The sequence below is a fragment of the Notolabrus celidotus genome, chromosome 9 (assembly GCF_009762535.1).
Source record: "Notolabrus celidotus isolate fNotCel1 chromosome 9, fNotCel1.pri, whole genome shotgun sequence".
NCBI classification, from domain to species: Eukaryota; Metazoa; Chordata; class Actinopteri; order Labriformes; family Labridae; genus Notolabrus; species Notolabrus celidotus.
The window spans coordinates 31,521,389-31,548,570 of NC_048280.1; the positions used below are offsets into that span (position 1 = coordinate 31,521,389).

The 27,182-nt window shown below is 40.5% G+C and overlaps 1 protein-coding gene across 3 annotated transcripts in view; it reads left to right on the plus strand.

Moving 5' to 3' along the window:
- Positions 1-1,814: 1,814 nt before the first annotated feature.
- The window catches only part of mtmr3 (myotubularin related protein 3), a 38,640-nt gene continuing 13,272 nt past the window's right edge, over positions 1,815-27,182 (plus strand). For 2 of the 3 annotated variants that reach the window (XM_034691750.1, XM_034691752.1), the window contains exons 1-14: positions 1,815-2,015; positions 4,975-5,046; positions 6,418-6,474; positions 10,319-10,408; positions 12,838-12,954; positions 18,315-18,397; positions 21,021-21,187; positions 21,276-21,372; positions 22,428-22,541; positions 24,210-24,400; positions 24,870-25,001; positions 25,150-25,261; positions 26,616-26,811; positions 26,930-27,115. In XM_034691750.1, the coding sequence (XP_034547641.1) occupies positions 6,472-6,474; positions 10,319-10,408; positions 12,838-12,954; positions 18,315-18,397; positions 21,021-21,187; positions 21,276-21,372; positions 22,428-22,541; positions 24,210-24,400; positions 24,870-25,001; positions 25,150-25,261; positions 26,616-26,811; positions 26,930-27,115 (1,488 nt within the window). In that variant the 5' untranslated portion in view covers positions 1,815-2,015; positions 4,975-5,046; positions 6,418-6,471. Of the gene's footprint in view, positions 2,016-4,510; positions 4,625-4,974; positions 5,047-6,417; positions 6,475-10,318; positions 10,409-12,837; positions 12,955-18,314; positions 18,398-21,020; positions 21,188-21,275; positions 21,373-22,427; positions 22,542-24,209; positions 24,401-24,869; positions 25,002-25,149; positions 25,262-26,615; positions 26,812-26,929; positions 27,116-27,182 lie in introns of all 3 variants that reach the window. The other variant, XM_034691751.1, reaches the window with a different exon arrangement.

The following is a 27,182-nucleotide window of genomic DNA, read 5'->3' on the forward strand; positions in this document are numbered from 1 at the left end:
CCTCACGGGAGTAATGCATTGTGGAAAAGTGTGTTTTTGAGGGGTGTCGAGTGTTCTGTAGCACAGCTCAGAAAAAAGCAAAGCTTTTTGTACTAAGAGCCCTACACATCAGATGGTTTGATCTTATAATTGACGTTTGTCACTAAATAATGAGGTAATTGGTTGGTAAATGTTTTACTGATTGTGTCCAGAGTTGGAAATCGGCAATTCAAATAACTCTGACAAAAAGGGTTAATCACAAAGAGAGTTTTGATTTGAAAGTCATCTGAGAGCCAATAAAGAGAAATGCCCTGTCTTGCAGGCTTGTATTACTGTCTAATGCCTCTCTTGTCAGGATATCAAATGTCAAAGAATAGATAAGGGTATGCCAAGCGTCTTGGAACTGAATCTGCATATGTAAGCCATCATTCAATACATAATTGTTTAAGATCCAGCTGTGTTGTGTTTTTATTTCTTCATAGTGCCTTATTAGCACCCACAGGTCAGATTAGTTGACATGAAAACAGCTTGCTTAGTCCTTATCTTTTTGACTTATGTTCAGTGGTGGGCAGTAACAACGTAAATTTACTTGAGTACTGTACTTAAGTACATTTTTGACTATCTGTACTTGTCACTACTTGAGTATTATTTTTTGGGGATACTTATTACTTTTACTCCACTACATTTAAAAGACAATGATTGTACTTTTTACTCCACTACATTTCTATCAATGCTCTACTCACTACGTTTGCTTTGATGAACTTCCTTCTCCTTTCTGAAATCTGATCCCTCGGTTGAACGTGGAGCAAACACCCCTGAACTGAAATGAGTTTGACGCCCCTGATCTATACTTTGACCTAAAGCTGCCGTTGGTAGGAATGGTGTAAAAAATATTGCTTTTTTTCTGCTGGGTTTGGAGAAAAGGTCATAATACCCATCAGTACTCATCAGTAAGTGAAGTAATTTGAGACTATAGCAAAATCTCTGTGTTTTCCAATGCCTTTGTATCAAGCATGTTATTATTCCCCTTGTTCCCGTTATGACGGACAAATCATCGCTAATCTCCAATCCTCTGTCCTGACTGGTTAAGGGGCAGCCCCTATTACGTCCTCCGATTGGTTATGAGGCCGACACTATCATGGCAGCACATGCCGATCTGTGTTTGGGGCCTAGGAGGAAATCTGGTTGGGAGTGTTGATATTCAAAGTCCCTCTGTCTGGACAGATGTTTACTCTGTGACTACAAACAGCAGCTTTAAATAATGAAGATTCAAGATTCAAGACTCAAGAAAGCTTTATTGCCAAGTGAGCTCGCACACACAAGGAATTTGATGTGGTGAATGGAACACTGGTACTTAACAAGACAGTAAGGACACAACAAGACAGAAAGGGCAATAAATATATAAACCTAAACACAAATCCAAAAATTCTAATTAAAAATAAAAATTGTATATGTACAAAGACAGGTATAGAAGTACTTTTAAAGACATGAAATAAGTTAAACTAGTCTAAGCCAGAGTGCATATGTAGTAGATGAATATAATAATAAGATATGTTATGGAATAATTTACAATATTGCACATGGTTATTGAGGTATTGCGCCGTGTACTTTGTCCACCCCTGCTCATGATGTATAATCCTTATATTTTTGGAGGTGTTATCAGTTTCTTGCAGCATTAACAGTTAATCAATAATCCAACATCTTTGGCACTAAGGTTGAATTCAGTGTATGTTGACAGTTATTCGGGGCCCCAGTGTTTACATGATTGTGCCGCATGGTGTGTGTGAAGCCCCTCCCCCCCCCCGCCCAGAGCATCACACTGGCGCGATGACGTCACACACCCACGTAGGTTGTTGGGCTGGAGAGAATTCGCGACGATGGCGACGACGACTCGGTGCAGGAGAGGGACGCAGTGAAGCTGGCCTCGGCTCTGATATGACTCATGTGTATCTGTTCGAGGTTTATTTGCTGCTTGATATTTGCACAGGCTTCGGATGACTCTTTTGGCTTTCCACTTCTCATCCCTGGTTTCTCTGGTGAGTGCGCCGGTCGCGGTTCTCTGTGTGTGTTTTGACAGAGGCCTCCTCTCGGGGTTCCGCCCTCCATCTCACAACAACAAAAACAGTTAGCCGAGCTAGCTCCACAAGATCATGTTAGCTAGGCAGCTTACTGGATAGTCTGTGTCACAGCTAGAAACGGCAACTACTAAGCACTGCGAGATTACAACGAAAAAACTAAATAATCACCAGGGAATGCAAAAACCGACTCCTTTCTGTCCAAATATCCACTTTGAAGAAGTCAAGCGTTAGCATGCTAGCAGTACTTTGCGGACGTGTTATCTTGATTAACTATTGACGGTAGCTAGCAAGCTGCTGTGAATCTTAGCACAACCTTAATGTTCCCCAAACAGAGCTACAACAACTACTGCTGCAAGCTAGCTAGTTCATGTTTGCATTGGAAGTGCTATTTGTTTCTGTTGTTTACTCCTGCTAGCATGAACTATGTTAGTAGCTTACTTTTTTCCTTTGCTATAAAAGGGTTTTTCTGCATCTGTTGTGTTGCAGAGAACCAAGTTCAGAAGTAAACTTCCAGTCAAAAGTTTGGAAACACCTTCTCTTTCAAGGGCTTTTATTTATTCTAATTATTAAAGCACTGTAGATTAATACTAAAGACATCACAACTATGAAAGAACATATATGGAATTATTTAATTAACGTAAAATGTTAGAAGCAGAATATGTTTTATATTTTAGATTCTGTAAAGTAGCCCCCTTTTTCCTTCATGACAGCTTTGCACACTCTTGGTATTCTCTCAGTCTGCTTCATGAAGTGGTCTCCTGGAATGGTTTCTAATTTACATGAGCCTTGTCAAGAGTTAATTTGTAGAATGACTTCTTAATGTGTTTGAGACCATCAGTTGTGTTGTTCAGAGGTACGGTTAGTACACAATGGATAGCCCTATTTGACTACTTTTATAAACCATATTATGGCAAAACCAGATTATTTCATAGTTTTGATGTCTTCAGTATTAATCTACAATGTTGAAAATAATTAGAATGAATAAAAAAACATTGCATCTGAAGATTTGTGTCCAAACTTTTGACTGGTAGTGTATGTCCCATAAACAGTCCTTATATAACTTAAAGTCAGTCAGACATTATTTTCCTACCCTTGATATATGCTCCTTTGCTTGAAATAACTCGATTATGTATGCTAGTGTTCGTTAACCCTTCAATTATAAAGTGAAGCCACAACATAAACATTAAGACAACCTGATAGACAAATATCTGTTTTCACTTTCAGAGCCTTAGAAGTTAGCTAACTTGTAAGCTTGTGTGTTAGTTAATCCTTTTGGTGCCAGTGTTTTAAACACATCTCCACCCTGAAGTTAACTTGTGGGCTTGTTATTGTTGTTTATGCATTGAAACAGCCAATGCATACATTTTAAATTAGCTAAAATAAGTGTAAAGGTGGACTCTTAGCTTGGCAAATCACCCAGCCTGTGATGCATGGTGGCTAGTCACGGGACAGAAGTAACGTTAAGGCTCTAAGGGGCTTAGCCTTCCCTGTGTAACTCTGAACTCAGATCCAGACTGAGCCGCAGCCACAGGTCATAAGCCCGCTGCAGTAAATAGAGCCCTGTGTGTGTGGCTGATATGCTTTATCGGGTAGCACCAGCAGTTAAAAACTGGTCTCCCCAGTGAGTGAGGTAATGACCTCCCCTGTGAGCACCACACTAACAATGAGCACAGGGGGCTGAGGACCTTGTCTGACGCCGGATGCAGTGACAATTATACTTTCTGCTCCCGTGCATCCGAAATGTTACACAGAAGGTGTGTTGAGTTGTGTACTGTGTGTCTCAGATCAGGTTTCAGTCTCTGCAGAAGTAACGGACCTTAACAATTATGTGTAGGCCTGTATACTGAGGTATGCAACAGGTTGTGTATTATAGTTGGAGACATAATTATAATGATTATAAACATTTTACTCCTGTTCTTGTGAGTGACAGATTTGCACATTTGTTGATTGTAGACTATAAAATCACAAGAATTGCAGCCACTAACCCCTTGCTTTGGAGGGTTAGCTCCACCAAGAGTGTGTGCTTGACCTGCAACGAAGAAAAGTGACCAACTATTGTAATGATGTTTATTTTACACCAGTGAATCTGACAACCCTTCCATTAGAGTGTTCTTGCTTATCTGTAAAGGCTGATTTATACTTCTGCGTTGAATCGGTGGCGTAGCCTGCGCTGGGGTCTGCGTAGCACTCGTACCGACGCAGAGGCCTACACACGTAGCTGACGTGCACCGCCTCCAAAATGTAACCACGCGTAGAATCAACGCAGACCGCAAGATCTGTGATTGATCTGCGGCTTGTATTTTCCGCATTTACAGCACTTCCTGGATCCCCGCACATCGGCCGTGTATTTCATCTCCTCCTCTCTATTCTTCATGTAATCATGTCTGTATGATAAACAGCAACATGTATCAGCTGTAGATTAACATAACACGCTCTGAATCTCTCCCAAACAGTAAACAGAGATTGTAGCGGGGCCGGAAGCAGACGACCGGCTATCAGAGAGACCACACTGCCCTCAAGTGTTTCGGCAGAGAATTGCTGCGCGACACGGACACATCGACGCACAAGTATGTGGTGCTCACGTCCGCGTCAGCCTCGCTGCGTAGGGGTGACACAGAAGTATAAACCAGCCTTAAAGGTTAACACAAAACAAACAGTTCACATGACTGACCCATGCCTGGGGTCAGACTTTAACATTGTGTTGGCTTCTTTTTCTCTATTTGAAACTGACTGAGTGATATCCCTGAACTCGTGTACAAGCCATTCTGACCAACAGGTCATACTTAAAAATGAATCAAAAGAGCTTCTGTGTTTTGAATGTCTCAGTGAAGAAGTCTGCTGTTTGCCAAATCCCACACTTTAGTTAGGAAAATCCTCTGCTCATAACTCAGGCCTGTGTTTGTCTTTACTTCCACAGATTTCTACACCTTACTTGTGAGAGTTTACAAACAGGATTATAAGGACTGCTCGACGTCACTGCTCGTCCGTGGTGAGTCTTCAAAAAAATGTGTCAAATTTCTGTTTTTTATCAAGTGGCGAGAATTGAAGCCAATCCGGAAGTGTTAAAAACTGCAGTTCCTCGAGTGTCCGCTTGAGGCGGGCTCCGGAAGTACCGGAAACCACATACACACCTATTCAAAAGAGACAATCGTTACAGCAGTAATAAACATGTTACAGCCTGGTACAAAAATCGAGTGTACACACTGTTGGCACACATTGTACAGGGGGAGTGAATTTTTTCATAACTCAGCATTTCTAAGATATTTAGATTACAAGTTTTCCATTATTAGAGACACAGCTGACTTGATTGACAGGCGGGAACACTGTAGCTGTTGGTGAGGAGGTTCAAACCCCGCCTCTTTACCTCACACTAAGTTTGGTTGTGTTCAGCATTTCCAATATGGCTGCCGCCGATGATTGGCTTCAAAACAGCACTTCAGAAACAGATGGGCGACGTCACGGATACTGCGTCCATTATTTATACTGTCTATGGTTTTTATTTAAAAGTTTTAGGATGCGTTTGTTTCTTTAACTGAAGCCATCAGGACTTGTGTCTTTTTATTACATTTGATGCAACTGGTTCAAACTATATCCTACCACAGATAGCCAAACTTTACCTAGTTGTTATCACCTTGAATTCATTTGCAATATTGAACTTTTTGACAGTGACAGCTTAGAATCTCCTGGTCAAAGATGGGCTACGCTCTGTGCATTGTCTCGCACAATACCTATTCATTTAGAGAGCAAATGAATATGGTGTAAAGGAAGCTATGTACTGTTTTAGCAAAATATGTAAGTGTGATTGAGAGAGATTGGACAGGAGATGCGCCAACGATCTCAAAGCGGGATATTGTGGATCTTATCTTCAAACCTCCACTAACAGAACCTTTATGAAGATGTAATCACATTTTAGTAAACAAATCATCTGAAAGAACAGCAGTTTAAACTTCAAATTCATTTCAAGCTGAATAAATATCATCAGCAAACCATCTGTCCATTAACGTTTAACTGTATCAGAACTAGAAACACTTCATAGGCCCCACATTAAAAAGTAGCTTTACAGAACTATCATATTGTTCATCAGTTGTTTCATATCATATTACTGACCTATAGTCAGTGTTAAGACCAAGTCAGAATCACCAATCTACATGAAATCCATCTCATGATTGTTCTTCCATATTATACATAAAAGACTTTATGGTACTGTACTGTTTTTGTAATATTGCTTGCCATTTTACAGCTTTTTGTTAAACATTATAATGTAATTTTCTTTCATATAAACTAAAATGAAGTAAAGGCTTCTCTTTGTTTTTTTTCAATCAGAATAACTTTTCATATCTCTTCATTTATGTGTTTACAGGCTGGCCCAGGCCGGAGTTCCTTGTTTGGTGACCCACACTCCTTCACAGGGGCCATGGTAAATAATTTCACTTCCCACTTTGACAGTGACTGCTCTGTGGCCTGTGTGCTAGCTGAAGAATCAGAAACTTCCATTGATGCTCTTTTCAATCGGCTCTATTTATGAGAGAGCAGACAGCGATGTCTAAGATCCTCAGAGGATCTTTTTCCCTTTTCCCTGACAGCTGCCCTGTTAAGGCCACCTAAACACTGCTTGTTACAGTTTTTTGTATAACTACATCATGTCACACGCACCGGTTTGGATGTGTTGCTCGTTGAATGGCTTGTATTTGCGTGAATTTCGTGAACTTGGCATGTTGCTGTGTGCCAGCTGCCCCCTGGTTGGCCTCAGCATGCTGCTCCTCCAGCCATTACAACTCTGTGTGTATCAGCTTGACTTAAGCTTGGCCAGAACTCAACAGGCTGCCTAGTCTGTTATCTGCTATCTCTTCAACCACCTTAATCATTTTTTGAACACCGTCCAGTCTAAACTCTGATCCTGACCAAACACAGCCCAGAGTCTCTCTTCGACCTGTCAGAACAAGGCCAGCATTTTTTTCACTAGTTTGCCCTCAAGGAAAAATCCCTGACTCTGCTTGTATACCCATCTCTTACATTCCCCACTGATAAGCATCCTGCAACAGAGATATGCTCATCTTACATAATATAGACACAAACATTTTGACCTCAATCAACCCACAGACTGTTGGTGAAAACTTCCTTTAAACATAACACATTCAAATGTTTTTATTTTAACTCAGACCTTGATTCAGAACATTAAGTGACTGCCATCTCTTACACCTCAGCTTGTTGTAACAGTGGGTGATTATAATTGCATGGATTGTACACTGAAATGTAAAGAGGGCTGACTTACTTATGGTAACAGTAGCTCACTGTCTCTCGGCTACCGGAAGACGCCACATTATCTAAAGTATCTCTGGTAGCTATCATTGCTACAGAGAGCTGCCAGAGCAGCTATGGCGGCCCTGCTAGCTACCAGACCATAATATAATTATTATCTACAAAATAAATAATAAAAATGGCTGCCATGTTTAGAGTTTTGCTATTTCTTAGGTTTCCTGTGTTTTGTTAAAGCTAGGGTTGGTAGTCACGGAAAAGTAGCATGAATTTGAATTGAGCAAATTCATGCTAATTCCGTCTAACCCCCCCTCCCCGTGGAGTTCCTCCAAAACGACGCCCCCCGCTCACATGCACGAGCGCCGCTGATCCGCAACCATATGATGGTGACTGATTCAAAACCGGTCCTCAGCACATTGTTTATGTTTTGCACTACGTCAGCTCATGTCTCACTCAGCAGTTAGAAAACACCAAAACATTCTCACAGTGAAAGTTAAAAACACAAACAAACATGAAATGTCCGCTCTGCAGGAGGCGGGCAGAACAGCAGGATGGGATTTGATTGGTTTCATAGTTTGGCTCCTGATGGCAGGGATTGGTTGGTGTTTTCCCAGGTTTAATCCGGCTGTAGATGGCTGCTTTTTTTCTGCTCTTTTTTTAAGAAACACATTATGTATTGATTGCCATCAGGACATAAAGATCATTTTAACCAGTATAAAAAAAAGTCTATCTAAATCTGACTACCAACCCCAGCTTTAATGACCAGGGACCACAGACGGTATGTTTATGGTAGCTTGAAGTGACACACCCTGTAGCTAATCAGAGCTGCCCAGCAGTCCTGGCACAAAGTTTCTACTAGTCCAGTTGCCTTATGGATCAAGCTTTGGATATACTGTATGTCATTGATACAGTTGTTAAAATGTGTGTTATACTTTTTCCTTTGGTTACCAGTTTGCTGACAATGAGCAGGGACCGAAATCTATATTAGTTTGGTAGGATAAGAGAAGCTTAACGCTGCACATCCGGTAGCTCCAGGAAGCTTCTGAAGCAGCTACAGCGGGGAAATGTAAATTGTGAGAGACTTTAGTTTCTATCTGTTGTGAGGAGAATTTGCTTTCAACTTTTTGTATTTAAAATTTACTATAGAGATGAAGTAAAGAGTGCTTATTATATGTTGTGTAAAAAAGCAAAATACAAGGATAAGACCAATAAAAATCTAATTAATGACAGCATGAATATAAATAATAAATAAACTAACGTTGCACACATTTCACTTTGGATTTATTGAACAGAAATTGCACAATGTTGTCAAAACAAACAGTGTTCTGCTTGTTATATAATGAAGAAAAAAAACAACTGCAGAGTAAACAGTGCTCATTAAAAGGTTGTGCTAGCTGGACTGTAAAAATGTTTCAAGACAGTATAGATGTTCTAAAGCTGTTTTTTTGAAGCTAACTTTACCTTCCCAAAGGTGACACTGTATTAGATATTTATATACACTTTAAACATTTTTTTTAAGTTCAAGATAGATTTATACAGCACATTCTCAAATGAGCATTTTTTTTTCACAAGGAAAAACAAAGAGGACAAACAAAAATACAACAAACAAAGAAAACATAACAGTCCATGTGTAGCAGTGAACTAAGGGAGTAACAGTGCAGCTGCAGATCTTTACCTGAAATCTGATCTATGGGGGTTAGTGAACTCAGTCCATCCTTTCCAACAATTATCAAAAACATCACTTTTGAGCCTCAGAGTAAATGTTAGTTTTTCCATTACAAAAATGTCATGCATCACATTAAACCAATCTACTAATGCATGTGAATCCTGACATAACCACTTTTTCGTTATGGCTTTTTTGCTGGCCAAAAGCATTCCTCTAAACAAGTACACTCTGGAAAAACCGATAAGTTAAGGTGGCATCTTACCCAGATACAATACTTGAAAACATAAATCAATCTGGATTTTTAGAACTTGTTGCATGCTATCTCTGATTGACTTCCAGTAATTTTCAATCTCTGAACAATCCCAAAACACATGAAAGTGGTTTGCTCTCAGCGTCCCACACCCTCTCCAGCATGCTGTCTGCCCCTCTGAATGCTTTTGTACAGGTGTTATAAAGAACCTAACCAAGTTCTTCCAATTGTACTCTCTCCATGACAGGGGGTTAGTCGACTTCCATTGCTTAGCATTTACATTTCATGCATTTAAAGAAATAACAGTCTGCCAGCTGTATTTAAATCTGAATGTAAAGTAACTAGAACTAGAACATATTCAAAGTACATTTAAATATATTTTAATGTTTACATTTTTAACAGTTATAGTTTAAAAATAGAACATTTTCAGAAAACTGATTTTTAGTCTCTTGATCATTGACTGCAAACAGGTAACTGAAGGAAAAAGTCTAACAACAACCTCATCAATGACTGAGTATCATTAGAGCTACTATGGTGCTCTAGCTACAGCAGCAGTTTTATTCGCTGTTGATGACCTGCCAAAGCAGCTCTTGGGGGTGGGCTGGACTACTGTGGCAGCTTCTGGCAGTGTCCCTCTGGCTATGCGACAACCTTATATACTATCAGATATCAAAAGTTCTGATAGAGAACAGCACAAATGTTAACTATATGATGGTCTGCCATACTGCAGATATCGTGGTATCTGCCAGTAGCTGCTGTCTGCTCTACTGACATCATCTGGTAGCTACAGGATGTGCTTTATTTACAGCATTGTGAAGTTGTTTTTTTGCTCTCAGCCAGGGTTAAATAATCTGAAAGTCAATCCCTACTATGGCTAGGAAAACTGAGGTAAACTGAAGTAATATAGTCTCATTCATTCCTCCACTGAAAATGCAGAGATATCAAAGACCAAGTCTAACTTTCCAAAGAGTTACAGAGCAGCGTCATGTTCAGAACTGTGCAGTCATGTATAAATGTGCATGAAAGTGATAAGGTTGTGGTGAAGTATGATACTGGTTCAGCATCATTTATTGGTCTTCTGCTTTCCAGGAGGAGGAGGGGCTGCAGAGCTTGGAGTGTATCCAGGCCAATCAAATTTTCCCGAAGAAGTCCCCGGTCTTGGAGGAGGAGAACATGCAGGTGAGGAAGCCACAGCCCTGTCTCTATACCTCCTGCTGAAAAACCAAACAAAATACAACAAACAGTGAACCTGAGCGTTATTTGTTCTTATGTGAGAGCGTCTCTTCTTCGTAATCAGTTACATAATCATCATGACACAGCCACATGGAAGTCACATGTCACTTTAAACTTACTGTCAGTTTGACCAGCCCTAGAAGCAAGGTTCAAAATGTAAGATACGTATAATAATATAAACATAAAACACTCTATCTTATTGTTTTATAGTTTTATCTGTGAAGTGAGAAAAGGAAAGCTGAAGAGAAGTGACAAAAATGTGATCCCTGGCTATTTTGCATTTGTAATAATTTCTTAACTTGGACATTATAAAAATTAACAGGCAGAATTCAAGCCTGTGTTTTTAGTCTGCTTTGAGCTGCCATCAAACCCAGACACAAATGTTTACCACGATATGAGACAGTCAGGTGACAGGTCCACAGCTTCATTGATTAAAAACATGTATGGTTTTGGACTGAACACACATTCCTCAGCAGCTGCTACGCCTGTACGTCACAGCTCTATCTCCCCAGTACCTAAAAACTGCTTCACTCAGTCCACACAAATGAGTTGGAACGACAGTGTGGCAGTATCTTTACTTTCTTTTTCACAGCCTGCTAAAGTCAGGACTGATAAGCTGTTCATTTATGACAGCATTTTCATCTTTGCCATAGACATAGTAAAAAAACAGGACGGCAGTAGATATTCAACTTTGAAATTTTTCCACACACTGGTTCTAGGTTAGATATGCAATGGTCAGTTTACACGTGTTTTAACGGTGGAACATTGTCTGACTGTTGAGGAGTGTGGTCTGAAAAGCCACATTGTTGAAATACAAATTTAAAAGGACCTGCTTGCCAATCTCAAATATTATGTTTGGTCGGTTAAGGATTTGAAATATTTAAACAACAAACATATTTAGTTATGTTATGAACATCCAACCATTTGTAACCTGATGTCAAATATGGTCTGAGAAAAGTCTTCATAGAAGTATAAACATTTTAAATGGTACCTGTGTTGCTGCCACAGGAACCGGCAGGAAATATTATTGATTGATGCATATACATATATACAAAATACTCCATTCCCCAGAGATCAAAAAGGGGGCACTCTGGTGGTCTGTCTGTCTTATGCTAACCAGGTTAACTTGCAACATGTTAGTAACATGACTCGGTATCAAACAGGTATTTCAGAGAGAGACTGAGTCTCTCAGAAGTAAAGATGTTAAGAGAGGTTTAAAACTCTGTGAGAGACTGCATGTGCAAATACCTCAACAATTACACAATATTGTTCCTGAGTTTAAAATTAAATAGAGTTTGGGACTTCACCATCTCCAGTTTATAATGTCATAGAAAGATTTACAGCATCAGGAGAACGTTTTGTACCAAAGGAACAAGGCTGTAAATCAATAGTGTGTCCTTAAAAAACAGACATGACTCTGTTGTGGAAATCCTTGCACGGGCGCAAAATAACCTCCAAAAACAATGGACTGTTAATACAGTTTGTCACTGCATCGATACATGCAGGTTAAATTGAACTATGCAAAGAGGAACATGGTTCAGAAACGCCGGCAACTTCTCTATGAACCATTTAAGGTGAAGTGGGTCAGTGTTCTTCTGTCTGTCAAAACAAATCTGACATTTTTGGGAAATCATGGACGCTGTGTCCTCCGCTCTAAAGAGGAGAGGGACCCACCGGCTTGTTATCAGCTCACAGTTCAAAGCCAGCATCCCTGAAGGTATGAGGATCATAAGAGTCCATGGCATGGGTAGCTTACACATCTGTTAAGGCTCCATTAGTGCTGAACAATATATACAGGTTTAGGAGCAACATATGCTGCCATCCAGACAATGACGTCTTCAGGAAGTCCTTACATATTTAGCCAAACCGCATTCTGCATGTATTACAACAGCATGGCTCTGTAGTAGAAGAGTCCAGGTGCTAAACTGGCCTGTCTGCAGTTCACTTTTAAAACCTCCAGAAACCTGTCCCAACTTTTCTTTAAACAGTTTGCTGGAAGAACATTTATAATAAGCATATCTTTTTCACAACACAATTTTTCAGTCTCAGCACCTGATGTGTTGTCTTTGCACCCTTTTCTATTAAATATTGGATTCAAATGATTTGCAAACCTTCACATTCTGTTTTTGTTTTTTACATTTAACACAGCGTTCCAACTTTTTAATTTAACAATACATTTTAAAGCAATGTTTTATTATGTTTGGTGCCATGCTAATTATGCATAAGAAACTAAATGTTCAATGTATAAGTCCTTTTTTTATTTTTGCTGTTACTTATAGTTCTTTAAAGAAAGAGCTTTTAATATGAGTGCATCGTCCTCACTGCTGATCTTTGTGGCTCTCTGTTTGAAACGTCTCCTCTCCTGTTGTTGCCAGGTGCCCTTTCCTGAGCTGCACGGGGAGTTTACAGAGTACGTGGGGAGAGCAGAGGACGCCATCATTGCAACATCCAACTACCGTCTACACATCAAGTTCAAAGAATCTGTTGTCAATGTAAGTATTCCAGAAAGAGACCAATAAGCCTCACAGTCAGACACTGTTGAAAGGAATAACCCACATTATCTCTGCCAGAGACTGTTTATGCGTTAGGCAATGTTTTGTGAATGGACAGAGTCGGGTCCATTGTGTCAGCACTGTGGTGATCAGGCCATTCAGAGCTGATTTACACAGGCAGCAGCCGTGCTGCATGACTCTTCATCACCTCTCTTTCTAGACCAGCCTGCCCGCTCTGTTTCTCTCTGCACTTGCTGTTGCCTTGGTTGCAGAGGTTCTAGAAGGGATCATGGCAGTCCAGCCTCTTCTGCTCTCCCTCCTTTTTCACCGTGTTACGAAAGAGAGACCAGCTTCTTTTACCCAACAGTGATCCATTATTGCAGAAATATCCTCATTTGTTTTTAGGTGTCTTTTCCTTGAGGCTCATATGGATTGTTATTTTTAGAACACTGTATGTAATCGTATGGATTTAAGGTAATAAAAAAAAACAAGTATACCTTTAATTTTGCCCAGAAACCTTCGTCTAAATGCCCGAAGAATAGCTTGTGCTGCGCTCAAATCCCCTGCTGCTGACATGCAGAAGCAGAAAAGTTGAACAATCACAAGTCATGAGCTATTTCTCAATCCCCAATCTGATCAGTGTATTTTTTTTCCACTATTCGCCTCACTCGTCATATGTTTCCCCATGTCTCGAGAAAGTAAAACTGTCCTCTCATGTCAGTTGGATATTAAAGGGCACCACAGAGTGTCTCTCCTGTCTGATGCTGTCAGCTCTGTCAGCCAAAGAAACAATCACAGCAGAAGGCCTGATGTGGTGTTACAATCCTCTGGTTAAAAAGTGGCTTCACCATCCGTCATCTGTGAGCTTTGAAGCAGCCAGCAGCCTGGATTGCAACACCTAATCTGGCCCGGCCCCACTCTTCACTCTGCATTTATTTATATTCTGCTTCTCAGCTTTAACTGTTGATATTGTGGTTGTTGTCACATCGAGACAGGGTGTGATGTTTACAGCTTGCTGTACTTTTACTTCTGCTTTGCCCTGATGCATTCAAACACCCAAAGTGTGCAAAATGTAAATATACTAGTGCGAGGAATGGTTCCTCTCCTCTCAGTGTGTCTTGTGTCTGCTGGCTGCCCGTCATGTGTTGCCAGGGAAAATTGAACCTCAAAAAGCCTCCAGTTCTTGGCTCACACACTGCTTCCCTGTGCTCACATTAGACAGAGCCAACATTCTCCTCACACATATTCAGAGCTGATGAGGTCTGTGCATCACATGGCTACGCTGTCAGAGATCACAAATCGGGGTGGGAGGTGCCGCGTGGGAGTGATAGTCTTCTGAAAACATCCCAGGAATTTCAATGGTGGAAAGATAGGGGATGTAGATTAGAGGGCATGAATTAAGTTGAAGCAGCGGGATGCCTGAACATCCGGAATGTGCTGTGATTGCAGCCTTTCACAGACGGGGATGGTAAAAAATCAACATGCATCACTTTTATTATTGTTCCCTCTGTTTCTCTCTGGATAGGGGTGTTGTTGTGAGGTGTCAGTAAGTACCTAGCAGAGCTGCATGGCGTGGAGTGATGCCTGTCTGACCTGACTGTTGCTTTGAGGTGTAGAACCCTGCTTGATCGTCCTGTTTAATACCAAGTGACAAAAGAAACCAGTAATAGTGTATAAAACATAATCACACAGTATTCTGCCAACCTTTTAATGTTGCTTACAAACCTCAATCAGGTACTAACCCTCTACCGGCTTCACTGTGCAGCCGTTCTTGCATCATTCTGGTCCGTGTGAGCAGCTTGAGTCACACTTTGTTTGAAAACCCACCGTGCTGCTGAAACTGCTTTCATTCAATTAACAAGACTTGGCCAAAAGCAGCGCAGGTATTTCCCTACAATATTCAAATGTGTTCTCTTCAGTCAAAAGCACATGATACTTATGTACTTTGAATGTTGTTTGCCTACAAAAGATGAAGCTGTAGCTGTGAACCAAGAAGGAAACACAGATACAAGCTAGTATCAAATAATTTCTGTGTTCTCTTATCTCAACGCAAAGCAAACAAGGTTCTAGATATTAATAGAGCTCAGCATTGTTTCTCACAGAGTGATGTTAGACCTGTTGTGGGTTGTTGGAGTTGCATGTTTTTTTCATTAAATAAATTAAAACATTGAATTAAGCAAAATATGTTTCTATAACTTAAGTTTACTTAAAATAAGGGCGTTGATTTGTTTGAGCACAATATTACGCCGGGGACAAAATTGGTCGACTTGTTTTTCTGCTCTTACTGAGCCCTGCAGGTTTTCTAAAGCTGAAGCTGTGAACAGGTAGCCTCTCACTAGTTTGTATGCAGTTTAAGCTTAAAACAGAATTTGACTAATTTATTAATTTCGTTGTCCTGCGGTAATAAAATAATTTAGTGGACATTAGGAATGTTACGATACACTCAACCCAAAATTTGATTCAGATCCTGATTTTTGGTTCACGATACGATTCACTCACGATTCTCCAACCATTTTCAAGAAAACTGGATTAAACTCAAAACTTAAATAACTATTATTATATTTCAATTTTTCAAATATGGACAGTTTCAATATATATTTTTTCTCTTATATTTCTTTGTAAACAGTAATTATTTTTCATTTTTAAGGTGTGTTGTAACTCAAATAAAACAACTGCACACTTTTTTTCAGCACCTTGCAAAAAAACTAAAAATGAGCATACAAAAATACCTTGTTTGAAAATGCAGAACAATTATAACGAAATGGAAAGTGAACGATTCCCAAATGAAAGTATTAAATAGTAAAACAAATAAGGTAAATCTTTTTTAAATTAGGAATGTAATTTCAAGTATTCTCCGTGATCGATCTTTGGAAATGTTAATGATCAATTATCATTTAATCATTAAAAAAGCTTAAAAGTTTTCCATGCCAAAAATAATGCCAAATGAGTTAGTTCCCCCTAAATCAAAATTTCCTTCATGGCACTGTGGATTTACTGCAACAGGACAACTGAACAGGATCATATTTCAGACTCAGTGTCCAGTTTTCTGTCTACTCATTCTTATTGAGAAAAATAAGCATGTGAACGAGGTCATGTGTCCGCCGGGTCAGAATCAGTCCAGCGGTGGAGGAAAAAAAGAGCTCGTGGAGACCTGTCACTCAGCTGCAGCCCCCAGCTGAGCAGTCAGCTGATTCTCAAACCTACTTTAAACTTAAAACACCTTCACTAAGCGAGTGATAAGAGAGCAGCGCAAGAGACTTCATGATGTTTAGCAAGCAGAATATAATGCAGATAGTGTCTTCTACTGTTTAAAAATTATATCCAGATACAAATGATGTTGAATCGATTTTAATCCACCCGTATTTGTATTGATTTTTAACCGATTTGCGATATATCCTTACATCCCTAGTGGACATACATTTTTTGATACACTGAAATCTTAGCAGAGGGGTCAGGACAAAGTTTCTGCATGTGACCATGATAACTTGCTTGCTCCCGCCTGTGTGTTCACTGACCGAGAGGAGAGAGATGCTGACTGAGATCACTTTTAGCGGCATGCAGGTAAACAGTAGTCACCGTCCTGTCGTCGATAATGATGTAAAACAAGTGATTTTTTGATAGAGTCAACCAAAGTCCGGACCCCACTGATATCATCCCCTCTTTCCTTTCTGTCAGCTTATATGTATCTCCTCCTTTGACAACCTTTATCAGCAGTATGTTCTTTAAAGTCCTCCAAATAACACAACTCCTGTTTGAGATAGTTTCACTCATGAGTACAAGAAGTGAGCCTCAGGGAGGTTTGTTATGAAAGATGTAAAGAGAGTATCATCAGCACAAGACGATTAGAAGAACAGGAGGTTAGTTAGTAGTAAACATGTACTATAAACAATTCTATCTGTACAAAGACTAGTATAGAAGTGCTTTTAAAGACATGAATAAGTTAAATTAGTCTAAGCCAGAGTGCAGGGCTCTGGCTTCAGAGACATACTATTCATATACAGACGCTACTCGTACATGTGCGAGGGGTGCAGAGCGAATGCAGGTTGCAAACTAGATAATTGATCTCAGATGGCCAGTGTCACATAGGCTATGGGTAAAAAAAGGACGTTCAAAATTAGTCTGCAAATATACTCGTGCAGCTGTAAATACACCTGGGCCGCCCGCACAAGTACATTCTGTACATGGGAAACACAGCTCAGAGAAACGTTGTGATCGACCTATACTGCAGCCAGCCACCAGGGGGCAGAAACACTGCTGAAGGCCTCACCACCTTTATTTACAGTCTATGCTCACCACCAGCCAACGGAACTTCTCCCTTGGGGCAGACTGGCTGAAGGCTCTTGACCAGATGGTGGTTAAGCAGGCAGGTGTAGTGAGGTGAATGGAAGAAGAAGACCTGAGAGTGCAGCTGGGTGTGTTGATATAGAAAAGTTGAGAGAGTTATGGAGGAGCGAGGTTATGGAGGGCCTTAAAGGGGAGGAGCAGAATCTTGAAATTGATGCAAGTTTTGACCGGTAACCAGTGAAGCTGCTGAAGGACGGGACCAGTTGGAGTTTATGGATGGATTTGAATGGGAGACCAAAGAGGAGGGAATTACAATAATGGATGCGTGAAGTTACCAGGGTGTGAATGAGTATGGCAGTGCTGTTGGGTATGAGGGATGGGCGGAGGCGATCGATGTTGCGATAGTAAATACACAGAGGCTTCACTCTGGCTTACCTGAGAGGAATAAACCCAGAAAAGAAACATGTCTTCCTGTGATTTACTTACAATTAACAACTCTTTTAGTTTATTAAATAACAACTTCCTGATGATCTGTAAGTAAAACAGTCAAAATCTATCTTTGTCCTCAGGAGGAGAAAGAAACAGCTGTTAATATGTTTGTTTCTTGAATGGAGGCTGGGTTGATCGTTTCTGCCGCAATCCAGGAAGTCAGGAAATCTTAACACTGGTATTTGTAACACGGGGACAAGCAGATTAGTTGCTCAAGCTGACATTTTTGATCTAGAACAGATTGTTAGCTGCACATGCATGCAGATATCTGTTTATACAGGAAATAAATAATCATGGGATTACTGCTGATGGGAGCCGGGATGTTGTTACGACATCCAGGCTCTCCACAAGGCCGTTTTTTCCTGCATACACTGAAGCTTGCTGATGTGTGATCGGTTCGTACTTCTTGGAAAATGCTGAAAATACACACTTTGCAGTCAGATTCTGCATTCTTATGTACTAGACTAGTGCATGATTTGCTGTCTATCACACTACTCGTACAGACTGCACACTCTTGGTTGTTACATTCCAGCCTCTGTTGATATGAAATGTAGAAATTTGACAGAGTGTAAATCTCTTTCCACCAGGTTCCTCTTCAGCTCATCGAATGTGTGGAGTGTCGCGATATGTTCCAGCTACATGTCACCTGTAAGGACTGCAAAGTCATCAGGTGAGACAAATGATATACTCCTCTTCTTTCAAAGGTACAGGACACTTGATTTACAGTCATCATACAGGTTTTTTGCAAGGAACCAGACTCAGGACGGTATAGTTGTTGCAACTAGTGGGAAGCGTCACGCTATGTGTTGTATGTTGCTGCGGCACAGCTTTAGCATAACACACACAGTGAAGGTAGCAGGGGAACCAGAAGGCAGGAACCAAGATCATTCCAGAATGACCCAAACGATCGGACCATCTGCACTAAAATCAGGAGAATCAATACGCATGAGGAGTCGTAATGATAACACAAGTTTATCTTTGTACAATTTTTATGGTTTGTTGATTTTTGAGACAACTATGTTTCCTGATTTCACAAACATGATCACCTGTTCCTGCCCGTACCACGCTGCCATCACCTTCCATCTTGTTATCTGTCCTCTGAGTCTACAAATAGTCAAAATCAGATCATGTGGTAAATGTTGTATGTTGATGGTTATGAGTCTATATGAGACTTTGATAGCTTTATGTAAAGATATGCTCAAAGCTCTTAAGTTGGAAGAAACTGTAAAAGTGAAATAGAGACATCTGATGATAGCTACAGCGGTGGCCGTTATGTTATATCTAGAAAAAGAGACTTTAATCTCAATGGGACTTCCTGGTTAAATGAAAAATAAAATGAATTTTAGCAAAAAAAAATCGAATGATTGTTTAAACAGAAGTTTGAGATTACCAACAGTAACCTTGAAAACAGTAAAATCAAAGCAAAGACTCACAACAGAGGAGCAGTCAGCAATTTGACCATGAGCCATGTTGCTGTTAGTGATTACAGGCAGGCTCTGAAAGCACCACACTGCATTGGCTACTAGTTAACAGCATGGCTCATGATAATGTGCTAATAAAGTTTTATATATTTATTTATTTATTCTGACAGGGTCTGTGTACAGCCATTTCACTGTACCAGAGTTAGCTATTAGCTCATTTTAAAGGTGACATATCATGCAAAATGGACTTTTTAATGGTTCTCTACCTGAAATATGTTTCCCTGGCATGTCTACAAACCCCCTGAAAATGAAAAAAATCCATTCTGCCCCTGTTCTGATTTCTACACCTTTCTGTAAATGTGTGCTGAAACCAGCCGTTTCAGACTTCTTTTTTTTTTGTTACGTCACAACGCCATCCGGTCTGTAACAGAAGTCAGAGCTAGGAGCTTGTTCAGCCCATAGACTGTATAAAATACAACTCAACCCCTCCTCTGTTTTTCATTCCCTGCACACATGTGTGCTAACAAGGAGCTTAGGAGGGAGGCATGCTAGTTGTAGGCTGTCTTAATAAACACAAAGGTCGGTTTTAACTCCCCACGTCTGCAGATTTGAAGATCTAGTGGAGGATTTTAATTTTTCATGGAAAAGTACTAGCACTAGTTAGCATAGCCACATAGCTACATGTTAGTAGCTGTGTACCAAGACACACATCGACATAGTGACAAATAAAACAAGAAACAAAAAATCTGTGACCAATCGCTCAGAAAGGTCCTGCTACAGGCGCCTCTCCGTCAGGATCAGATTCTGGATCAGATTCAGAGGGTTGAAGTAGCGCGGTCTGTAAGCAGTGTGTATATTCAGCCAACATGTAAACATTAGATCAACGTGCTGGAGAGCCGAGGGCACATCCACTTCCTGAGGGGGGGCGTGGTCAGAGGGAAAACAGACTGTTCTGAGCAGGGCTGAAGAAGAGGGTTTTTCAGGCATGCCAAAATCTGATTTCTAAGTGTTTTTTTGAGCATAAACTTTAAAGACATGTTTTGGGGACCTCTTAGACCAATATATTTTGATGAAACAAACACAATATGTCACCTTTAAATCTGTAGTCCTCAGCAGAAGACAGAGACAAAGCCACAGTTCATCACACAAACTGGTATAATGTAATCTCATTCTGATTTGTGCTTAACAGTTTCTGAGTGTTCTAGTAACTACAAACCACATAACCAGCTTTGATGTCATTGAGGTCCACAACTTGTAACAAAAGGACACAGCCTAGTCACTCGGACAGCATCTCTCTCTCTGTCTCTCTTTGTCTCTCCCTCACTCGCTCTCTGTCTTTAGTTCCTGTGTTTACAGTTCGCTCTGTGTCTTTAAAACTTTCTTGCAGCCCACCGTCTATCAAAATAAAGATTCCATCAAAAAATGAAACTTCTTAGCTGCATGTGCTGTCTATGAGTTTGCATCATAGAAACAAATCCATCTCTGAATTAAATCAAGATTGTTTTTTAACCCTTTCTTGTAAAAGCACTTAACAAAACTCTGTCCCATTAAACAGAGCTCCATGTAAACTACACATACAGTAGGCTACTTGTATGTAGACTACAGCTCTGTTGAAATGTTGTGAACACAGAGGCTTTTGAATTAATTAAAATTTTGTAACATGCCATATACTGATAGCAAGGCCACATGCATCATTAACACTCACACATTTCACGACCCCTGAAAAGATGAAAAGCATGTATGATGTTAGTGTGATATTAGTAATATTTTGCATAGCTACTCTAAATATTTTTATCAGAGGCTTTTGCAATAAAATGATTTGACTTTGCAGCATGTTGGAGGTGTAATGCAAACTCTCTCTTTGTTCCGTAGGTGTCAGTTCTCCACCTTCGAGCAGTGTCAGGAATGGCTGAAACGCCTGAACAGCGTGGTGCGCCCTCCGTCTCGTCTGGAGGACCTCTTCTCCTTTGCGTTCCATGCCTGGTGCATGGATGTGTACGCCGGTGAGAAGGAGCAGCACGGGGAGCTGTGCAGACCAGGTACCCCACTATCTCTTGCATAAGCTCACATGGTTTCAGCTGAACACTCAACTCTTGGCTTATCAGACATCTCGACTCTTGTCTGCAGGGGAACACGTGACCTCCTGGTTCAAGAACGAGGTGGAGAGGATGGGCTTTGACACTCAGAACGCCTGGAGGATATCTGACATCAACAGCAAGTTCAGGTGATGATTGTTGTCATACGAGGTTCCTGCTGCTGTGTACATTTCTGTCATCCTCAACTAGAAGTTAGATATGGTCCTTGTTTTCACTGGTGTTCAGCACAAATATGTATGTCTGTGAGGTTTAGTGAGTGATGTGTTGTGTTGTTGTACTCACTGGTATTGCACCCTGAGCAGTGAAAGTCAGCTCAGGATAAAATGCCTGTGGATGAACACTTTAAGGGCTGAGTAAAAAATGAATCATTAATGCAGTGCAATATATTTTTTTACTAATTCCATATCGGTTCAGACAATCCTTGAATCAATTATTTCCATTGTAATGAAGCCCCACTCCTGTGGGGGCACTGTGGGTGATTCTTGCGACTCTTGTTGGAGAGAGACTTCTCTTGATTAATCAGCTGTTCAGACAACAACATTTTACATATAGATGTGAAACTGGAACTGAAGAAGTTGATAGAGGTCATGTTGAATATGAGCTCTGTAAGGCTGTAATAAAATACTGCAACAATACACCACACCAAGGTTTTACAATCTGTGGCTAAAGCTCAACCTGCGGGTCGCTTTAAGAAGATTATACAGACTGGAAACATGCTACGTCACACCAACACGAAAATACATGACAGAAGTCGTAGTTCTAAAGCAGAAGAAGTTACTGAGCCGTCAACGTCAGCAGAGCAAAGCAAACTGTACTTTAATGTTCCATTCTTTGTTTATCAAAGAATAATTCAACAGTTAATCTCATTATGGAGAGAGTTTTTTCCAAACAAATACAAAGAATGTACACATTATAATTTAAAAAATATTAGAAGGTAGTGTAATGAATGATCTGGGTATATCTGTCATCTATGTATACTAACAAACTAATATCAGAACATATTTAATAATATTGATCAAATCGGGACCCAAAGAACTAAAATGGAATCGAGCTGTGAGAGATTCTTGATGATACCCAGCCCCACATACTTTTGTTTATCCATCGCATCTCACCTGAATCCCCCTCCTTCTTGTCTCCTTGTTTGATCTGTGCTCTCTCTCTTTCTGCCCCTCTGCTGTGTTAGACTCTGTCCCAGCTATCCTCAGCAGCTCCTGGTGCCAGCTTGGATCACAGACAAGGAGCTGGAAAACGTGGCCGCCTTTCGCTCATGGAAGAGGTTTCCTGCTGTGGTTTATAGGTTTGTGTGCTTGTGTCAACTTTGACATTATCACTCGCTGACACTGCTGCTGAAGGAGTGCTTTATCGTGACTTTTCATGCTGACCACAAAGTATAAAAACGACATGAAGCTGATATGAAATCTGAGCAGGAAATATCTGGGTAAATTTACTGCAGTGAGGAAGAAGATATAGTTGTTGATATAGAGAGTTTTGCTGCTTTATCAAAAAATGCTCCTGTAGCATGGATAGAGGCTGTCAGTTTGTGGTATTTATTAATGCTTTATGAGTACAAATGTGGTCAGTGTACTGTAAAAATAAGGCCAGCATGTTTTGGTAATCTATTATGAAACCTTTTTCATAAGGTTTTGGGATGAGTGCAGCTTAGTAGACCAATATCCTCTTTCAGATACCTCTCCCTGTACAGTATAACTTTATATTAATCTGCCCCTCCCCTTGTTTGCTTTATCAGAGTATGGGGAGCTTATTTCCATCCAAAATCCTTAATTTTTCAATATATGGGATGAATATAAAACCTGATCACGTGTAGAGGCTGCCTAACTGTCTTCTGCTCTCCGGTATATTTTTCCACTCATTTGTTGATAACATGGTTAAATTAAATTATTTAGAGCTGTGACTCTACAGAAGGGTTGTTATGCTGGTTTTTTAAGGCTTTATAACACCTCTGATAGCTGTGTAGTCTCTTTACATGTTTATAGGTCGAAATTGTCTTTACTTATCTCAGTTTGGTGTCTTTGAACCCGCTCATTTCAGGTTCTATCTGAAACACTTCATTTAAGTTACTGTCTCTTAAGCATTTCACAGTGAGCATTTTTAGATTGACCTTTTTTTAATTTAAACTTTGAAATATGACATGCCAAATAGCTCATCTATGTATATAAAAAAGCTACAGTAATCAATAATAGAAGTCATTTCTGTTTGAAGTTCCAATTATTTAAAAAGAACAGAAGGGAGTAAAGTCCAAAGATAAAACCTGTTGTTTTATATTAATAATAATAACATAATTCAAAGAGCACTTTTCAAAAAACAGGTTTCAACGTGCTTTACACGGACAGCAAAATAAAAGAAGCAGGTCATAAAATCACACGAGGCAAGATCAAGAAATATAACCTTTTATACAAGACATGAAATTCCTTTAGAAGAACTCTAAAAGAGTAAAATCCTTTTAAAATCATTTTTTAAAAATGGTTAAAGTCAAGTAAAAAAATCAAATGAAGTTCAGATAAAATCAGAAAAGGCTCCTTGATAAAAATATGTTTAGGGAAGGGATTTAAAATCACTGACTCAGCAGACCTGATCTCCTCGGGTAGATCAACGTACGCGCCGGCTCGTATGGTATTAACGTGTCTGCTATGAAGCTGTGAGAAAGTCCATGAAGAGCTTTAAAAGTGATCAGTCAAATCTAAAAATCAATTCTAAAACATACAGGGAGTGTAAGGACTTTAAAAGAGGAGAAATATGGTCTCGCTTTTTGTTTCTGGTTGGAGTTCTGTCCAGTCTGGAGACAAACAAGTTATATTTTGTGCAGGCAGGTTAAAAAGGCCGTTAGAGTAGTTTTGCGGAAAGATGGTTTATACCGTCTGTTATCAGAGAGACAGAGATCAGGTGAAACACATCGCCAAGACAGACAGCCTTTGTTGTAATGCTCTATCTGACCCGACTCCTATAGGCAACAGACCACTGGAGCTGTAATCGCCCGCTGCGGCCAGCCAGAGGTCAGCTGGTGGGGCTGGAGGAACGCTGACGACGAGCACCTGGTCCAGTCCATTGCCAAGGCCTGTGCAGTAGACAGCAGCTCTCGTAAGCACCTTTCCAATGGAGGCTACACCAACGGCTCTGACCTGCCTGACACAGATTTTGGTAAGAGTTCACGCTCACTAAGCACCAGTCGCTCACTGATAAACTGTACACACCTACACACCTACACTACAACACAAACTACAAGGTGAAAACACACCCACACCCACACACCCACACACACACACACACACACACACACACACACACACACACACACACACACACACACAGACAGACAGACAGACAGACAGACAGACAGACAGACAGACAGACAGACAGACAGACAGACAGACAGCGGGCTGATCGTGTACTGTACTTGTTATCTGCACGAGTAGCAGACACTGTTGTGCAATCTGATCTGTCAGGGCTTGTCTGAAACAGCAGGCTCACAAACACACAGATCACAGAGACTTCATGGTGGAGGGTTCATTTACTGTTTTTGATCACTGTATTTATCTTGATACTCATCTGCCCATGTTTATAAAAACTGAACTTTGCTCACAGAGAACTTTGTGTTTGTCTTCACTAGAATCCTCCATGACCCACAGCTCAGAGGTGGAGACTTTGGCTATCCAACCCCATAAGTTACTGATCTTAGACGCCCGGTCCTATGCTGCTGCTGTAGCTAACAGGGCCAAAGGGGGAGGCTGTGAATGCCCAGGTAGGTCTTCAGAGCAGTCCGCGGTTAAAGGCAGAATCAGGTCGACGTCAGTAAAATGAAAATGTGATTGTTGTGCTCACTAAAATGAAAACCACCACCTCTCCTTTCTTTCCTGTGTTTCTTAACCTTTATTTTCCTCCTGTTTCAGAGTATTATCCCAACTGTGAGGTGGTGTTTATGGGCATGGCTAACATCCACTCCATCCGCAAGAGTTTCCAATCTCTGCGGTTCCTCTGCACTCAGATGCCTGACCCAGCCAAGTAGGTTTTTTTGTAAATCCTCAAGCAATACCACAATTTTCCTCTGTTGCAACTCTAAACCTCTTTAGACAATTATCAAATCCAAAGCTCTGAAACTCTGCTGTAGTGAGTGTAGGTAACACAGCTATGTCTCGGCCTTGGCTTTACATCTGTGCCTGATTTAGAAATCCTGGCCAAACCCCAAGTTAAGGATCTCTTTCCATCTGGACTCCTGGACTAAACGCCACCATAATGCGAATCACTCTGACTCAGGAGAATGCCGCGGAAAGTGGTTAGAAATTCAAATCAGAAGACAAAAGAGAGTTTAAAAAATCTCCCCAGCTTACAGTGTTTAATCAGATCACACGGTTAACTCCTGTAGGACTTTGTATCTTTGGACTTCTCTTCATCAGCATTACAAAATGAGTCTTTTGCCTAAACTTTACAGTTTTAAAACAAGAAAAATATGAGCTCAGAGGTTTTTTTAGTTATACGGATCCCACACAGTGCTTTAAAAAAATAACAGTGATAAGACAACATAGGTAAACATTTACCTACATTTATGAATGACTCCCACTGCTCAGGTCATGGCTTCAAATCTCACTATGTCAACATGTAAGAGCCGAGTGAGAAAGAGACATCCGCTGTTACAGCTCTATTTGATTGCATGATTGCAGTGTGTCATTTCATGTTAAATATAAACATCCATTGTAGTTGTTTTGTGTTGTGCAGCATGTTGCTGATGTTATTTTGCACTCATGATCTCGCTCATAACTTGCCGATGTTAGTTTTGTTCCATCAGTAGTAACATCCCCCCTACATGAGGCTGACCTGATGTGAGAACTGAGTCGCTAGTGAAACTTTTTAAGCAGAGGTTGTGTTATTTGTGTCTTTATGGCATGAATTACTGATGATGGAGCAGACATGTTTCAGCAGACAGGAAAGGAAAGAGTTATAATTATCAAACAATCTGCCTTGTTTCACGTTAGAACCCGGACAATCACTTACATCTGTTCATGCTGCTATAAGGGAGTTTAGTGAGCAGCACAGCAGCTCTCCCTCTCTTTTGTCTGTCAGAGCACACACACATCCACAAGTTCATATTCAAATCAATGCATTTACCACTGATGTTCTAGTTGAACATTATGAGAGATTTTAAAGGACACAAAAGAAGACACAAGACTAGATCAGTATTTTGAATTGGTTCATAAAAGTAATCACAATGCAAGAAAAAAAAAGACAAGGCTTGTATTTTTCTAAGTTGTAATTGGAAACTGTTTGCTCACAAGTTAATTTAACTAGCAAGTTGATGATATGGCAATGTTAGTTGTTCACCCGTTGACTCTTGTGTTTCTGTTTCTGTGTGTGTCTACAGCTGGCTCTCTGCTCTGGAGAGCACCAAGTGGCTGCAGCATCTTTCTTTGCTGCTGAAGGCAGCGCTGCTGGTGGTGAATGCTGTGGACAGAGACCACAGGCCTGTCCTGGTGCACTGCTCTGATGGTTGGGACCGCACACCTCAGATAGTCGCTTTATCTAAGCTGCTGCTGGACCCATACTACCGCACTATTGAGGTACAGATCAAGTTCTTGCTCCTTCACTGACTCTGGCATTTGTTAACATTTTCATTCTGCACTAAAGGAAGCATGCACATAAAAAATGTGTTTACCACGTTGCTCTGTCTTCTTGCAGGGCTTCCAAGTTTTAGTGGAGACGGAGTGGCTGGACTTTGGCCACAAATTCGCTGACCGATGCGGTCACGGGGAAAACTCTGAGGACCTGAATGAACGCTGCCCGGTTTTCTTGCAGTGGCTGGACTGTGTGCACCAGCTGCAGAGGCAGTTCCCTTGCTCCTTTGAGTTCAACGAGGCCTTCCTGGTGTGTACAGGATTCATGATGAAAGATTGATAGCGGTGTTGGAACCAAAATTTCCTCCCAAATATGA